At 41.7% G+C, this 18,333-nt stretch overlaps 1 protein-coding gene across 4 annotated transcripts; it reads right to left on the bottom strand.

Annotated features, from left to right (window-relative positions):
* Positions 1-2,368: 2,368 nt before the first annotated feature.
* On the bottom strand, positions 2,369-16,335 carry TP53INP1 (tumor protein p53 inducible nuclear protein 1). Of its 4 annotated transcripts, none has more exons than XM_024756570.1 (4): positions 16,000-16,335; positions 11,799-12,059; positions 10,863-11,223; positions 2,369-7,272 (listed from the first exon to the last, which is right to left on the bottom strand). In XM_024756570.1, the coding sequence occupies exons 2-4, from the start codon at positions 11,908-11,910 to the stop codon at positions 7,023-7,025; spliced, it is 723 nt and encodes a 240-aa protein (XP_024612338.1). In that variant the 5' UTR covers positions 11,911-12,059; positions 16,000-16,335; the 3' UTR covers positions 2,369-7,022. The 4 variants fall into 4 exon arrangements, with proteins under 4 accessions (XP_024612338.1, XP_024612337.1, XP_024612336.1 ...); XM_024756569.1 differs by lacking the exon at positions 16,000-16,335 and adding an exon at positions 13,217-15,949; XM_024756571.1 differs by lacking the exon at positions 16,000-16,335 and adding an exon at positions 8,376-8,413 and having other exon boundaries at positions 7,140-7,272; positions 11,799-15,965.
* Positions 16,336-18,333: the final 1,998 nt, after the last annotated feature.

The raw sequence follows: 18,333 nt of genomic DNA, 5'->3' as shown, positions 1-18,333 counted from the left end.
TTTTCAAACCCAGCAATGGAAAGAGAGCTTCAAGTCCATGACCTCTGGACTCTCTTTCAAAGGGCTTGCCTGATTGGTCAGTCCCATCCAGGAGACTATTTTCATCTTAAAATCAGCTGATTAGGGACTGTAATTACATCTGCAAAGTCCCTTCACCTTTGCCATATTCTACTGGTTAGAAGCAACCACTGCACTGGTTCAGCCTTCACTGAAGGAAAAGGGATTACAGAAGCTGTACCTCACTAGGGGTCACTTTAGGGTGTGTCTGCCTCATGGGGTGTGTTCAGTCCTAATATACACAATGACATTATACAAAATGACAGAGTTATTAACTCATACCTCTGTGAGCAACAGATTACTACTAGATTATTTGTGCACAGTTCATCTTAGCCTGATGGTACCCAGTCAAAATACTACTTTCCAGTTACTTAATTCTTTTCGTCCCAATTCCCTTTAGTGTGGTTATGTTATCATTTGTAATAGGTCCAGTTGTAATTGGGTCCTATTTGGGGTTCCTCCTTCACCCACACACACCCTGGTTGATTTTCATTTTTTATTTTGGGAGGTGTTGGAAGCATTACTATGGTTCTAAAAGCCAAAGCTATACAAAAGTGATACTCATAAGTATTCCTCCTTCCTCACCCCCATGAACCTGTTTTACCTGCCCTCTGAAGATTTCATTTCTGGTTTATTCTTCCTATGTTTTGTACAAATGAGCAGATACATGCGTGTTCTCTTACATCTTCTTTCTTGCATGGAGGGTATCTTACTCTAGATACTCATTTGCACTTTTACACTTCAGAGCCTCAGAAATCACTCCAAATCAGTTCACAGATCTTGTTCTTTTTTTTTTTTTTTTAATTGATATGCATTGACCTCCATTGTGCAATGAACCACACAGTATTTTCAACTATTCTCCTGTGTGTAAACATTTGGTGGTTCCTAAGATTTTACCTTTTACAGACAGTGAGTATTCTTCTGGTCAGTACAGATTCAAACAAAAGAGCAGATAATCTTAGGCCATAGGTCAAACTGTGAAACCCCGACATACCCATCCCCCACAAGCCACCGTTGCTTCTGACTCACCTACGTTAGATTCCACGCAGTCATTGCCCTTGAGATGTGATGGAGCTGCTAATAGATTCCTTTGACATTCCAGCCACCTTGTAAGTGGACCTTTTTAAACACTCTTCTCAGCAACAACCATTCACCTGCCACTCCAGGCTAGGCTCTTTCATTTCAAGCTGCTCCATCCCAAGACAACTTTCATGACCTTATTTTCATCTTTGGAGTGACCCCTCTTCTTCACCCCTGCCCCCAATCTTTTCATCTCAGCTGAGAGTCTCAAGAGATGATAAAAATGTCTTGAAATAATAAGCTATAGTTCTAGAATGCTTATCTTCCCCAAGGATCCATTAATATAGGAGTTATTCTTTGTGCTTCTGTTCAAGTATTCTGAATGTTTACTGGCCTATTTAAACTACAGTGCCACAGGAATTCCCTGGCTGTCCAGTGGTTAGGGCTTGGCGCTTTCACTGTCCCGGCCCAGGCTCAATCCCTAGTCGAGGAACTAAGATCCCACAAGCCGAGTGGTGTGGCAAAAACAATCCAACAAACAAAAAACCAAAAGACACTACAGTGCCACAATAGGGGGTATCAGTGGACCTCAGGGATGTCCATATTGTCCTGAAATGTTTATGTGAGATTGTGTCTGCATTTATCCGGAAGAGGAGAGAGGAGCTATTAAGAATTCACCAAGCTTGCTTTAAAAAGGCTAAGAACCAGTGTATTAAATTCTATATTTGTTTTTTTGTTTTTTTTTTTTTTTTGCTGTACACGGGCCTCTCACTGCTGTGGCCTCTCCCATTGCGGAGCACAGGCTCCGGACGCACAGGCTCAGCGGCCATGGCTCACGGGCCCAGCCGCTCCGCGGCATGTGGGATCCTCCCGGACCGGGGCACGAACCCCGTGTCCCCTGCATCGGCAGGCGGACTCTCAACCGCTGCGCCACCAGGGAACCCCGTCTGTATTTGTTTTTTAATACAGATTGGCTGGAGGGAAAAGGTTCTGGCTGCGGGTCATCCTCAAATTCATGTTCACGTAAATGATTATTCATTTTAGATGAAAAATGTTAATATGCTAGTTTATGCAAGTTTAAAAAAATATTTTAAGTGCTGCACAGCAGGAACTAACACAACATTGTAAATCAAATATACTCCAATAAAAATTAGTTTAAATAAAGTATTTAAAGTGCATATTAAATATATCTTTTGGACAAGTAAAACTAAAAAGCAAGTATTTTAAGTAAGTTGTATGTAGTTTTAAGACTAATGACCATAAAGACAAAAACAAGAGAATCTGACAAATGTGAAGCTAAAGCACATTTTATTTACTGACAGATTAAAAACCATAACTCCAGGTAGTGCAAAATACACCACTGAACCCAATTACAAAGACCCGGTGTTAATACACAATGTTTAAGCAATGCTACACTTATTTTTGGCAAAGTGCTGTATTGTTTAGTCTGTGTAGAAAACTGACAATCTATGAACTAATCAGTATAAAAACCTTCTATAAAAACAGAAAAACAATATTTAGACAGTGGCTCAAGAAAACAAGCTGCCATTTGTGCATAGATTGATGTACAGTATATAACCTAATCAAATGTCCCTTTTGAGTTTTCAAGTTGTCGAAAAAAAATTGTGTCCAGAAACACATCCAGAAGGCACATGGTACAACCTACAAATACTCTTCAGTCTCTAGAACTGATGCCCTGCCCTTGAAAAGCAAATGTGTTCACAATTTTACTTGAGAAAAAAACAAACAAACAAAAACAAAAATCCAAAGCCACTTAAAAAACACACACACAATTACTGATTAAGGTTCCACACCTCTGGAGGAAAACACAACCAAAAAGCAAGCAAAACCACTCATACACAGCAAGCCTGGAAACACACACACATCCAACCTCCCCAAGTACTGGTTTGGTTTTTAGAAGCCCTCCTAGAAAACAAATACTAAAACTTCAGGCAAATACTGAGCAAAATTGGGCATTTAACAGTGACACAATTTTAAAAAATGTTTGTTTTAAGGAAAATTCTCAGTGACACACAAAAGAATATCCACTTAAGCTGCCTTCCTTGGAACAGTAACTTCTCCTCCCACATAAAGGATACTCTTGCAAATAGGAAAAGATATCCTTATCTGTATGCTTTCCAGGACCTCTTTCTCCACCCCAAACCACTGTAATTGGTGTCACATTTCAAGTGAAATTGGTACATGGCAAGGCTGACACCACTATATGTTTTCTAAATAAAGCATTTTATATAACTTTAAGCATTAAGTAGATAAGGATGCCATTTATAATAATCAACAGGGCCGATGGCAGTGAACGTATCCATGATAGTAGCCCAACTTTTTAAAGAATTTAACCAGTATGTATGGGACTTATAAAATAAAAAGATAAGTTTAAGGTAACATTACAAACATATGCTAGTACCTCCAGTACAAGGAGCAGTCTCTTAACTGATTCTAAAAACAAAAACTAATACTTGGAAACTCTTAAACTTTCTCCACTAAGCTATTTAAATTTAAATGTCTATCTTCTAGTTGGAGTCCTTCAATTTTTTTGTTTGTTTCCAACTCAAAGAAAATGAGAATAAGAAAGATACCCTTCTTTGCTCTCTTTTCTTAAAGAGTATATAAGACAATATATTTCCTTGAGGAGGAAGAGAAATAGCAAAGACACCCAGATTCAAGGAAGACATAGAGATTACAGACCAGTGTACTACACAGATTTGAGAGGTAAAAACATTAGGCAATGCTGAATGGGCCTCTCAAGTTTTAAGTAAACTGTCATCTCACTAGAATCAAAGTACTGATACAACATGGAAGGTATGTAAACAGGAACAGTTTGCATGGGAACTGAAAACATGCACAGGAAATGAATGTTAAAAAAGCTCCCTGGAACAGTAAGTAAAAAATCCAATCACCTTGCACCTTCTGCCAAAAATTCCCCACCCACCCAAACATATATTATAAATTGCCACAGAAGATAAATAACGGGTGGTTAATCTTCAACTTACGGTGCAGTACATAATCAAACTAAGTGAAGACGAAACAGTAATAAACATAGGATATACATTATAAAATGTTTTATTAACAAAAAACACAAACTTTGAGAAACATGGTGCATTATAAAAACTAAGAAACTCATTCATGAAACACTGCTGTGTGCACCACATATTCCAGACTTTTTCCAAGTAACATTCTATATTATGTTTAGAAACAGAGCACTAAATTCAAAGGGGTCTTATTTCTCACTGCTTAAATGTTTAAGGAATATGCACTAAAGCGCATTGTAAACCACTAATATTTACAATAGCAAAAATAATAAACTTATAATAAGCTGCATTTCAGCCATGTTTCAAAGAAAACAGTCAACATCACTCTCTGTTATTATTGGTCTTAATGTCTCGCATATAGTAGTAGATCCCTAACAAACATCTAATGACCAAGAACTTCGACTGCATTATATAACCACTTTCTTTAATGCTTACATGTGCCGATTTTAGACAGAAACCTTAGATACTGATACAGAAACGACGGTATGATGTCACGGATGGTGTGTGGTATCCCTTACACTGAAAAAACATCGCAAAGACTGAAATCATTTGTTTTCCAGGTACAAAGCATAAAAAAACTTGGCCCAAATAAGGCAAACAAAAAGTCAGTAACTGACAGAGATGTAAATGTATTTAAGGTATTAGGAAATCTGAAAAAATAATAGTTAAAAAAAAAAGACCATTGCAGTTTTATATACAAATCTGTTCATGCTGCCAAACAAATTCTCATGGCTGAACTTCTTTAACTCGTGAGGTACTAACAACTTGCATTTACTATATGAAAAAAGAGACCCCCATGTATTCAGAGGCTTACATCTATGCTCAAGTTAGCAACATACGGCCCTTTAACAGTCACGGTAGAAAACATACACACCTCCATGAAAACTCTACCTTATCTCCCAACTCTGGTAAACACAAGTAGTAACAAAATAACTTCTAGGTCAGTTTGACAAAAGTTTACAGACTTGGCCTCTTATTAGAAAACAAATAAATAAAGGGGTAGGTGAAATGGAAGGGGACTAAGGAGGGAAGGGGGATCTAGACTCTTGTTCTAAAGAGACATTCCTGGCCCTTCAGCACAGCCAGTGGACGAACAACCTACCACCACCATCTAACTAAGCTATTTGAACCTCTCCCGACTCCACATACACCAGTCTAGTCAGAAAAGAGCACAGCTCTTCGCTCAAAAAAAATCTCCCATGGTTCCCTGCATCCAACTGCTACAGGGTTACTGAAGAATATACTAATACTTCATATAACTATATGCTGCTTTTGCCCTTGACAACACTGTATAGCGGTGTACTTATTTAATTAGGGTTGCAGAGGAGATGGAAAAATAAGCTATTTGATTATGAAGGTGATAGTACTGCTCTGTCTATGTAGAATGTGCTTTGGATTGTAAATACGTTGAACTTAATTTCGGAGGGAGCTGATGAGAGTGCAGATGGCTCAGCGAAACCCATTACAGCTGCTAAAAAATCAAAGTGAGTGGCTAGAGGTAAGGAAATCGATTTCCTCTGCGCCGAGTGAACTGGCCTCTGTGTGAAAGAAGCCCCGCCCCGGCTTCATTAGCATCGCCTCTGAGGAGCAGCTGTGGCAGAGGAATTGCCGCAGCCCCACCCCCATCACCAGTCTCGGCAGAGAGGCCCCTGGAATTTCACGCAAGGATCAGTTCTCGGCAGTCCCACTTCAAGTCAGTACACGGTCCTCCCAAGGGTCCTCCCAACAACTGTGAGGGCGGTACGTACCACTGCACCCCCACTGGTGGAGGAAACAGAGGCCAAAGTGGTTAAAGATTTTGCCCGAAGCCCGAGTTAAAACAAAAATATGAAAACTCAAGGAAGCCAACCTGTCACCCTTCATTTAGATGCTATGAAGAGATGTCACCAGGGATCCCCTTCACCCTTGCTTGCCACTCGGCAGGACACTCTCCGTGGCAGAGGATCTATCACTGCATCAGAAATATAAAGCCTCTCTCTTCCCTTGGGCACATATAAATAGGAAGTCACTCAAGTGCTAGGATAAGTACTTCTGAATTTACAGCTGATGTGAGGTGGCGAGTAGCCAGAGCTGGCAGGAAAGAATTCAAGCAACTTAAACAGTAGACCAATGGGTTAGCTATGGACACACATTTTTTCAAATATAATTTCACAGGTCTAATTTAATCCCTCTGCATGTGAGACGAGTGCTGTTGTCCCACGATGCCTGTAATGTCTGTACCATGTCACACAGTCACATCGGAATCACTGAATGTACTGTTCGCTAACACTTAATGTACCTGAATTCCAAAATGAACTGTATGGCTAATCTGGGAAATAAAAAACCCATACACACAGAAATATATCAAGTTTTCTTCCAAAAGAAAGTTCAGCCATAATTCCATTATATCTGCGGCAACCACATCACTTGGTAATGCTCATGTTAGTGTGTAAAAATGTATTCGCTATATACAGAAAAGATTATCAAGTACTGGTCAATAAAGTGTACGGCTGACCCTGAGAATAAATTTCTGCTTACTCAAAAGACTGATTAATACCAAATAAAATGAAATTGAAAGGTGCCTATTCTCGTACTTGGGAAGAAATCTCTTTGAATTGCTAACTTGTGTACACCGTAATAGATTTAAAGACATTCCCAAACACTAAACACTGTAACTGTATGGATATGTTTCCAAAAATATTCTGAAAAGATTTACAAAAAAGTAAATGTTAAGAGCAAGGCATTACGTGATACACAGCATGTAAATCTGGTCTTCAAGATAGTGTCTAAACATACCGATAAAACTGTGTGATTGGTCATCAGTTGTCTGTAAAGAGACAGCATATTCATCGTCCATACACACACATGCACACACATATGCACAAGCCAAGAGAAACCAACCAAACACACTTGAAATTCTTAGTAATTGTACTGACGTGGGCAGGGCTGATGGACAGCCCAGCCATTGTGCTTGATTTGCCGAGAGTGGCAATCCCTGGTAAGATTTTGGCGACGAAGGCTATTTCTGTTCAGAGACTGTCTTTCACTGTGTTCTTTTATCCACTGGGAAGGGCGAAAGCTCTTGGGTTGCTCCAGAAAAGCTGTATGAGCAGCGAGAGCTGCAACATAGCAATGAATGTGCTGCCCCATTTCATTCTGAGCTTCCACTCTGAAACAGAAAATAATGGGGGATGTATTAAGCAACAGAGTATGTTATTAATGAGACTGAAAAAGCTACCTGGCAACTCAATTTGCGACACTAATTTGTTTATGGTTGAATGAGAGCTTAGTGTCTCATGGCTGACAGACAAGCTTACATCAGTCAGTGACCACTGACTGATTGAAAGTTGGAGAAGCCAACTTTCAATCGAAATACGCCATAGAATCCACAGGTGGTTAATTAAGTGGGCTGTATTTTTTTAAAAATGCTTTACACTTTGAGTGAATTTCAGTTATACACCAAACACACTTATATAAGCTTCCTAGGAGGGGAACTAACATGTGTTTTAATTCTCACTACAACCTTAAAAGGAAACTGTATTAACTCCCAGATTTTACTGATCAGAAAACTCAGGCTCAGAGAGGTTAAGGTCACGATTACTAACTGACTCAACAAATATTCCAACATAGGTCACACTCCAAAGACCACGGTTATGAGGCAGGGTTGATACTGATACGCTGCGCCAATAGCACCATCACAGATGTTTTCTGTCTCTAAGTAAAATGTTCTAGGTAACAAGCTTTAAATCTGTATTTACTAGAAACATGCATAAGGAAATTCTACTCATTTAAAATTCTCAGTAAGAAGCTACCTGCTTATTACAGAAAACAATTCTAAGTTTTAAATTTATATCACAACAGGGCACATTTTGTAACGGCATTTGCATAGCAATGTTATAAAAACCCTTAGGGAGAACACAATCTTAAAATATGGCTACAAACCACATAATTATTATATGTTTTCTATATTGAAAGCTAATCAATAGATCTAAACTATATTTACACATAATGAAGAACTTCAAGATTTTTAAGGGTTATTTTACACAGGAAAGGCAGTTATATATTCTGCCTATAATCACTAGAGGAAAACACAATGATCTTTTAATATATTGTTTTTATTAAATGGTAGAATTAAAGCAGGTCACATTAAGAAACTAATAGAGAGCAGTGAAAATAAAGACAGTGGTTTCTAAAAGGTGGGTGCCTTGAGTCCTTCGCCTCCCTGCTCAGACTGATACACATATCACACAGTCTCAAAGGGAATATACTTACTCTGTGCCAGTGAGTCTTATAAGCAGCTTTTCCTGGCCCTACAAATGTTAAATGGTGAACTATTAAATCACTAGTAAGGTTTAAAATGCTATTTAATTTTACTATTAGTATGTGGTCAACTTTTCTTTATTATAACTGGTTTACTATGGGTCATTAAAGGCACATGTATTACTTAATTCAAGATTATGATAGCACATAAACCATCACAAACAACATTTATAAAGGCTAAAATGCAACAAAGTACATACTCTGAAGCCCATCTTTAATTATGAAGCACCTTACTTTTATGTGCTTTATGGTAATCTCTTCAAGGATAGACAGGATGGAAACAATCTAACTTTTGAAAGATATATGATTTATTTCTTGCTCAGAAAATACAAATATTTACTACAGAGCCATCCTCCTAATTTTGGTGACATCTTATTTCTACCTTGATTTAGTGGGCCTTTCTTATAAGAATTTCAAATCCAAATATAAAGATGTTAAAAAAAATTTAATTATTATAAAACTATAATAATTTGCAGTACTTTCTTATGTTCAAAAAGAATTCATATAAAATTGTGTTCATTTGATCCTTTATGTTTAACTACCCTATGTGTTATATCCAAACATATAACAAGAAACAGTAACAAACAAGATATAAAAAAATGAACATTCTCACTGCATCAAAACTGCAAACACATAACCAGATGCAGTGCAAGGTCCTGAATTGGATGCTGGTTTGGACAAACTAGATGAAATATTCTGGACTCTAGCAGGCAAATCTGAGAATGGTCTGTGTAGTTGACGAAGTAAAATTTTACTGGAAAAAAAGGTAGAGATCATTGCCTAAGGAAGCAGATTATAAAACAGTACATACAGCTTGATGCCATTTAGGTTAAAATGGTGTATGTACCTGTGCATGGGCACATTCAGAAAAAACAATCTGGAAGGATATGACCTAGAGTCTTAACAGTATTCATCTCTTGGTAGTGAGAACGTCATTTAAAATTTTTTTGCATTTTCTAGTTTTCTGTAGTGCCTATGTACTGCTTCTATAATAAGCTGTCCACAAAGCTGCTGAATACATATATGTATACACACACAATTAAAACAAAATACTGGAACGTAAATATACAAATGTTACTAATTTAAAGGGGCTATTAATCATGGTAAATTCTCAAGTGGAATTCCTCAAAGATGAGATCAAAATCAGGGTGGAAAGAATTTCTAAGAACTGAAGAAATTAATTTGCATCAACTGTAAAGCAATTAAATCAATACCACCTCCAAAAAATTATATTTTAAACTTTTGTTGGAATGCCTGAAACATTAACCTCTTGACAAATGTGGAATACAGCGCCAGTTAAAGTAACATTTCCCATCAAAGATCTTACCCAGTATAAAGCCTGGGTTAACTATATAAGCAAATTGTTTTTCAATTTGGTACAAGTGTATGTTTATCCTCATTCAAGATCATCTACAATATTGAGACTTGAGAGTACAGCAAACTCTGGTAAAGTTAACAAATTAAGGAGCTGCCTGGGCTTTTGTTTATATTTGGCAAACAGGAAATAGAAGATATATACAGTGGTCTAGTTAGTAGAGTTGGAGGCTGGACAATCCCAAAAGAGGCCTTTTGGATGACAGCACGAACCACAATTCACCTGTTCCCTTGACAGGTACTAAGGGAACTAAGTCAGTACCAGCATCCTGCAAATACCTTATTACCATAGGAAACCTTCCACTAACATGCATCACGGACTAGCTGGACTTTGAGCTAATTAACGTGGCCATGGGTTTTATTTTAGTGGGTGGGAGCGATCTTGAGTATAGTCTCTGAATGAGGGCCACAGACTGAGAGTTTGTTTTGGAACACATCACTGACCAGGCACCCTCCCTGAACCTTTCCAGGCCCTCAACCTATCTGCCATTCGAGCAGAGCCTTTCAGACCACTTGGGACACCCATGTAACAGCAAAACATGGTTTGGGTATGAAATCTTTCCTCCGTAAGGCAGGTAACAACCCTCCGAGCAAAATGTTCTGGTAAATCTGCCGTTTTACTTCATGCTTGAGATTCCTCAGGTTTTAAGGTTCAGTGCCATTTGACGTGACCTAGTTAGGACTACTTGGAAGATCATAAGAGATTTATTTTAAGATATACTATTCTTGTCGGATTTGATGCCCCAAATAATCCAGTCTATAAAGTGCCAGAGTTATGCTCTAAGATACTGAGCAGAAAGGCCAGTCTTTTCCTTCCATTCAGTAGCATGATTTTATAAATGACACAGCTCTCCATTACGTGACGGGGGCCATGCTATAACTCACTTTTTTGAAAATCTAAAAGGAATAAGTTTTTTCATACCATCAACTGCCTTGTGCACTAGGCATAGACTTCCATGAATCTCTATAAGATTGCTTTGCATCTTCTAAAAACTCAGCTCTGAACTGTAGTAGAAATAAATAAAATGCATACTAAACAGACTGTCTGTGGAGAGAGCAACGTACCTGGGACTGCTTGGGTTATGAAATTCCTCAGTCCCACAGTGGGCCTCACTGAGGCTGGGGCAGGGGTTATGCACAGCATAGACGGACATGCTGGGGTGTTCGATGAGAAGGTTTTCCATAGGACTGGTTTCCACCTTGATAGTGGTTAATCCACCTGCAGTAAAACACGGGGGAGGGGTGATAAACCAGCTCTCCTCCATCGGACAGGACTCAAACTGGAGGAAGCAGGAATCACTTGTATCAGTTAAGCACTCAAGAGACGCGGGTAAACAGGAAAAGACTGAAGGGTGCTCGGTAGGTGACTCTTCACTGATGTCTTCTTCTTCCTCGTCTTCTGCTGCTGAGAAACCAGTGCAAGTGTCTAGATCGTAGTCCACACACGTCGTTGAAGTCCCACGGGATAGGAGTGTCACATTGACATCACATCAGAGCACAGAAAAAGAAGACATGATGCTGTTAGCTGATGCTCACATTCCTCCCTTTACTTAGGTCAGAAACAAAACCATTCATATTCACTCATAATGATTATGATTTCTCAGCACCTAGTGTGTGTGTGCGTGTGTTGGGGGGCTGTGTATCACTGTATGGGATGGATTATGTTGGTTTTGCAGGAACAGTTTTTAAGACTGTTTCTATCCTGCTGAGTAAACACATAATGCGCCAAATGGGTTACTGCTTGTCTAGTACGAGGATTTTCTATTAAAGTGCCTCTGATTGGATCAGGGTGTAAGAGCTGCAAAACTGCAGTCTGACATCAAACAATTCCCCTGACTGATGATCTGGCACAGAATGCTTCCTGCAAATTTTTTAGACAAATTCTTGTTTATTTACTTTTAAGGCTTAAAAACCTTCAGAGTTACTGGTTTACTTATGCAAAAACTAGATGCAAGAGTTTCCACGTTTGCTGTGATGATTAACGTCTAAGAACACCCTTACCTATGAAGTCAACAAGAATCCATTCATCATCTTCTTTCTCACTAAATTCTGGTTCTTGGTTGGAAGAAGTATTGACTTCACCCACAAACATTTTATTCAGTCTCTGAAACATTGTTAAGGCAAGACTGAGACTTTGGCTGGATGTCTTTATAGCTGAGATTTCAAAAACCTGTCTTCTGTGAGCCCGATGGCACTGACAGGGGACTAAAGTGCACAAGTTGCTTATTCAACTTAGGCGAGAAGCAAGAAGAGTCATTATCCCTAAAATAAAACAGAAAAAGAAGGTTATTTCAAATCAGCACGTTTATGTAATACGTGTATGTGGTTTTACAATACACACCCCACCCTTGGAAAAAAAGCACATGCCTTAGCCTACAGCTACGGCTCTTCCCTTCTTTCAAACACAACCTGTAAATATCTCAAAATGTGCAACAGAGGGGTTGGTTCTTTTTCACATCTGTGCTTTCATAATAAGGGATAAATTTGAACAACGTATGTCAACTGAAATACTACTTTTCTGTAAGTAGAGCAAAGACTAGGTATTCATGGTCAACTGGCCAGAAGCTGCCAAATGCAGCCTGCAGTAGAGACCAGTGAGTGACCACTATCACGCCAGGCCCTCACCTTTCCCTGGCACCTTTTCTCTGCTCTGTTTTTGCATATGATCGTCAAGCACACCTAATTACATTTAAAATCTGTAAGTACTTTGACCTTCAAAACAATTCCTGCAGCTGGCATGGAGAAAGTCACGCTGTAGAAAACTCAGGTGAACAGCAACTAGAACTGGAAACGACCACTGTGCCCGGGTTCAAATGCTGGCTCTGTGGCTTGTGCCCTAAGAGTAAGGAAGTCACTATTTCAGGAGGCAATGGTTCTACCTCATGGAGTTCCCGTGAGTTCTAAATGAGGAACTCCAGCCTCATCTGATCTTCTTCCAGAGTTCCAGATTTATATATCCATTTCTGCCTGCCTACCCGATGGGCGTATCAAACCCCCAAAATAGCAAAGAGATCTTTTAATTTTGCCCTACAAACGTACTCAGGCACACTTGCCCTTCACCCCCTACTCAGGAAGGAGAGGCAGCAGCATCCAGCAGTTATTCAGGCCAAAAGCCTAGCCCTTACCCTCGACTCCTTTTGATCCTTACCCCCGCACTCCACCCCTCATCCAAACTCCCGGCAAGTCCTGTTGACTCTAGCTCTGCACACTTGGCTCGAATCCACCTACTTCTCTCTACCACTCTCACCCTGGGTGAAGCCAACTGGTGTCTCTCCAGACTTTGCCAATCACCACTCCTAGACAGTCTCCCAGATCCTACTCTTGTCAAATGAGATAGTGCAGGCAACCTACTTAGCAAGGCACTTGGTACAAGATTCTCAGTCAGTGTCAACTATTAGTCACAAATATTTGCTGAGCACCTATTACGGGTCAGGCCGAGCGCTCAGTGCAGCGGAGGCAGCAGTAGACAAGGCCCTCCCATGGCAAGTGCAACAGCCCGGCATGATGAGTGCCACGTGAGGAGAAGTACCGGGGCTCCTCAAATCCACACAGGCAGAGGTCAGGCAAGGACACCTGAAATCAGTGACTTCAATCGTGAATGGCTGAGAAGCTCAAGAGCGGAGGGAGGAGGAGAAAGAACACTGTGAAAATGTGCAGGTAAGTGAGAATGGGGCGCCTTCTGTGTGGCTCAAGACCCAGGTGGACGGTCCTGAGAGCGGGCTCGGGGGCTAAGCAGGGACCAGATCCTGCAGGACATTGTAAGCCAGAAGTGAAGGGGAGGGAAAAGTCAAGGATGCCCCACGTTTCTGGCCTGACCAACTGGGGGGATGGTGGGATAGTTCAGTGGAAGAGGAACACTGCAGAGGTACAGGCTGTGCACTCTGGACACACGGAATTGTGTGGAAATCTGCAAATCCCACGCCGGGGATGTCTGGAAGGCAGCTGAGTACAGGACTCTGCAGTCCAAGAGCGTGGTGTCTGCTGGGGGCACAGATTTGAGAGTTATCAACACAGAGGGGATGACAGGAACCGTAAGAGTGCGTGAGACCATCCAGGGAGTGTCAGTCTTGAATCCCTAACTTCAGACTCTTGACATTTCGCTTGCAAGACAATCATCTTTAGCTGTAAAGGTAGTTCAACTCTAGCTGACGAGGCTCCCGGTTCAGTTCTTCATGTGCACACTGCAGGCCACTGCCCACGTGCAGTACTACAGATGTGCGCACAGACGGCACTGGAATACGTCTGTGGTCACAATCTGTCATCCTCAGCCATTCATTATGAAAAGCGGGTAGACAGGAAGTATCACTTGCATAACCAGTCTTCCTGAAACCCTTCTGGGAAGCAACACGGCAAGGAGTCTGGAGCTCTAGTACGGGAACACAAAGTCAGATTTATGTGCCATGTAAGAGAATTTAGAAGAAAAGCGGGCTGTGTAATTGGCCTGACATATCCCAAAAGATGACCTATCCCATGTGTAAATAGCCGATGAGCTGATGAGCTGATGTGTAAATAAAGGTTTCGAGCATATATGCTAGGAGGGAGAAAAGATATTTTCAAAATCTTTTCCCCATTTCTCTTAAATTATGGAGGCATGTATTGGCCCGAACTACAATTCTGTGTCTGCTGACCCGGTTGGGAGAATAATGCCAATTCTCCAGAGTACAGGGCTGGACTCAGCCCCTGCACCAGTGAGAGCTGCTGGGTGGGGAGGGAGCACCCCACAGGAAAACCTTGCTCGTCTTGAGTGAGCCCTTATCCCCCAAATGTGATGCTACATGAGGTAAGTCACTGGGGCCCAGGCCACTTAAGTGGCAGCTACAAGGCAGAAAACATGCTGGGGCCACTGTGGTTGGGCAGCTGCAAGATCCCAACTGCAAACTGCACCCTCTGGCTGCCCCTCCAAACTCATAACATGGAAGCCAGGTTTTGCCTGGAACACACGCAGCTCTGCCACAGGAAAGGTGTCTCTGGAGGAGCTTTCCGTGGGATGGCACAAGTCAATCTTCTTTCGGTTTCCTGAAGTGAGGTTGGTCTAACTTTGCAAAGTTCCTTTGGCCCTGCTTTCTATAGCTGTCACAAAGCACCAGGAGCTGTTGGAGAGACCCCAATATACTAAAATTGTTCAGTGAGGTGGCTGCCAGGAATATTAGGTGAATGAACATTTAAAATGTGACTAGTGTGACTGAGAAACTAAATTTTTAATCTTATTTAATTTGGGCTATATTAGGTTAAATAAAATATATAAATTAATTTCACCTATTTCTTTGCCCCTTTTTAATGTGGCTACTTAAAAATTTAAACATGCATATATATTTTTATTGGACAATACTGTTTTAGAAAAATCTTTCTAATGTCTTGATGGCCTATCCTCTCAATGACCCAGAGACTGTCCCTACCAAGGCACTGCTACTCTTGACCTTGGCTCCCACCCAGGAATGGAGGCTCTCCATGGGGCTGGTTCTATGCGGAGCTGAAAGGCACAGCAGAACTTCAGACTTCACTCCTCACCACATACCACTGACTTTTTCCTATTCACAACTCTAGGACAATGATAAAACTAAAGTGAAAAATTCCAGAGAAAGCAAGTGTCCTAAGAGGACAAATTTACGAATACAGCTCTGCAATTTGGGAAAGAGGTAGAGGAATGAAGGCTAGGTTGGGTGGCGCTGCTGTTCTCTGGGGCACCTGCAAGCCTGGCAGTCTCACCCCAGTGGAGAAAAGAGACAAAGTGTCTGGTCCCCAGCATTTCAAGAAGGCAGCTTTGTCCCTCTTCTGCTTGGCTCAAAATACCTCCATTCCCTCCCTTTTAAAAAATGTCTTTTTCATTATAAAATGAACCAAACCACAAAGTTTGGAAAGTAAATAAGGAAACTAGTTAGTATTCCATGCTTTGTTGCAATCATTGCTAACATATTGTACATTTTCTTCTACACAGTTTCTTTTTATCACAATTGTAAGCTAATGCACGCACAATTTTGTATCCCACTTTATTACCTAACATTTTATCATCACTGTTTTCTTTTTTTTATCATCAATGTTTTCATATTTCATGAGTAGAAATGCTCTGTGGGCAGAGAAAGATGGCTGGGTTTAATACTTATGGGGTACAGCATTCTAGTTTGAGAACTCAGAAAAGGAGTTACTAGTCTGGAAGAGCTTGTTCGTGTGATTTATTTTCTCATTTTTGAGACAAGCAACCAACCTAGAGGCCGCATGGCTCTGGAGTTGGCCTGCTTTGTTTGGAATCTTGACTCGGCTCCCCGGAACCTGTGTGTACTTAGGATATATAGTAACTTCTCGGTGCCTCAGTTTTCTCAGGGTAGTGCCATTGTGAGGATTAAGTATGTATCACTTAAAAGCAGGCATACAGCAGGCACCTAGTAAATATTAACCACAAGTTCACTTCAAACCAGTTGTATGACTGTGAGCAAGTCACTTAGCATCCTTGGGTCTGAGTGTCTTTATCGACAAAATGTTTATATAATAATTAGAGGGCTTCCCTGGTGGCGCAGTGGTTGGGAGTCCGCCTGCTGATGCGGGGGACGGGGGTTCGTGCCCCGGTCCGGGAGGGTCCCGCGTGCCACGGAGCGGCTGGGCCCGTGGGCCATGGCCGCTGGGCCTGTGCGTCCGGAGCCTGTTGCTCCGCAACGGGAGCGGCCACAGCAGTGAGAGGTCCGCATACGGGAAAAAAAAAAAAAAAAATTAGAGTTATAATTTACTGTATGCTTATATGTGACAGACTTGAGGTACTTATTTGTCCCATTTGACTAATAAGGAAACTGAGGCTCAGAAATTAAGTAACTTGCTCAAAAGCGACAGAGCTGGTCAGCGCTGTCCAGCACAGGGTCTCTCAGGCTCCTTCCAGCCTCAACTCCGGCTCTACGAACTTCAGAGAACAGCACTTTTCTGTTGCTTTTGGCTGCCAGTAGGCGGCTCCAAAACATTTTAAATTAAAAAAAAACAACAAAAAATACTCTGATGATTTAACTTCTAACTATGTGTACACTTGTCGCTTCTTGACAGTTTTGAAATATCAAGTGGCTAAATTAACACATCGTCATCAAAAAGCAGCCTCAAAATGATCGTTCTCTCACTAGTTTAGAAAAATAAACATGCTGATTCGAGAGATTCTAAATAAATTTCAAACTGCATTAAAACCAAGCCAAGAAAGTTGTCTTTGCTTGTTCCACTCTACCCAGCCTATTCAACTGGCTGCAAGTGGGTTATTCTCCCCGGGATCCACCAGGTTGGCTCTGAAGGCTGAATGACAGCGGACAAAGACAGCAGTAAGTGGTAATTCACAGCCTGTTAACCTTAAATTTTGAAAGTGGGACCATTCCCAAAAGAGCTATGAGCAAGCGATGGAGCATTCACAAAAAAGAACAAAAGACAGGATGGAGAAACAAACGAGACCTTAGTCATAGAAATTAGTAAGGTCCTGGTTCCAGGCAGGAGCCTTTGAAAATTATGCTGCCAATTCAGGATTACAGTGGCCGTGACTTAAAAGCAAAAGCTTCCTAATGCTTTTCACATCTGCAATGAAATATATATTTCAATTACCAAGCAAGTGATTTCAAGATCTTGGGCCACCTCATTATTACCTCTGTTCAATGATCCCGTGGGTCGCTTTCCATTCCCCTTTCCCAAAACTACTTTGTATTCAGAAAAGCTTCTTTTCCGAATGATGGAAGGGGGGGAGAGGAGCTCTTCCTAAATCTACTCTAACTGGAATTAACATAGAAGATAATGAGCAGGTGTAATTAGGAAATACAATAAAAACAAGGAATCCCTAAGTAAAATTCATCTGCAACTTTTTAAAGAGAAAAACCAATTCCCTTTAACTGTCTGTGTGGTCTTGAGTAAGTTACTCAATCTCTCTGGGCCCTCAGGTTTCCTATGCGTAATACAGCCTACTTCAGAGGGTTACTGTGGGAATCAATTTGAGATAACGCATGTAAAGTCCTCACATAGTATATGGCACATGAGAAGCACCCAATCAGCGCGAGTGATCAAAACGATGAGGGTTTTAATTGTGATGGGCAGGGAAACTGCTCTTTCCACACGTGCAACCTCAAATAGTTATGTGGAAGATCGAGCAGGGTCAAGGAACATGCAACGGACAGGCGGACACTCGGCAGGCGCCGGTCGCCGGGTAACTGAGCCACTGCGCTGCCGAGCGCGACCCTGCGCTGGGAGGGCTGCGGGAGGAGCAGCGGCGGCGCCGCGGGCCTGGGGGGGATGCGTCCCGGGGCGGCGGCCGCGCTCGCTCCTCCGGAGCCGGGGGCTCCGACGCCGAGTCCTCAGCGGGCAGCTGCAGTCCAACGGCGGAGGGCAGGAGGAGGAGTGGAGGGGAGTGAGGAGGAGGAGAGAGAGGAGGAGGTCCCGCCGCGGCCAAGAAAACAGGCCACGCTCTGGGGAGGAGGCAGAAACCGAACACCCAACCGCCGCCCCTCGCCGGGGCTCGGCCGGCCCGTGTCCGGGCGCCGCCTCCGCCCTCACCCCGGGACCAACGAGGGTCTGCCGAGCGGGTGGGCGG

Source organism: Neophocaena asiaeorientalis, unplaced genomic scaffold (assembly GCF_003031525.2).
Source record: "Neophocaena asiaeorientalis asiaeorientalis breed wild unplaced genomic scaffold, Neophocaena_asiaeorientalis_V1.1 scaffold29, whole genome shotgun sequence".
NCBI classification, from domain to species: Eukaryota; Metazoa; Chordata; class Mammalia; order Artiodactyla; family Phocoenidae; genus Neophocaena; species Neophocaena asiaeorientalis.
Note: the sequence above shows the minus strand (reverse complement) of the source record. Positions and strands in the feature narration are given on the sequence as shown.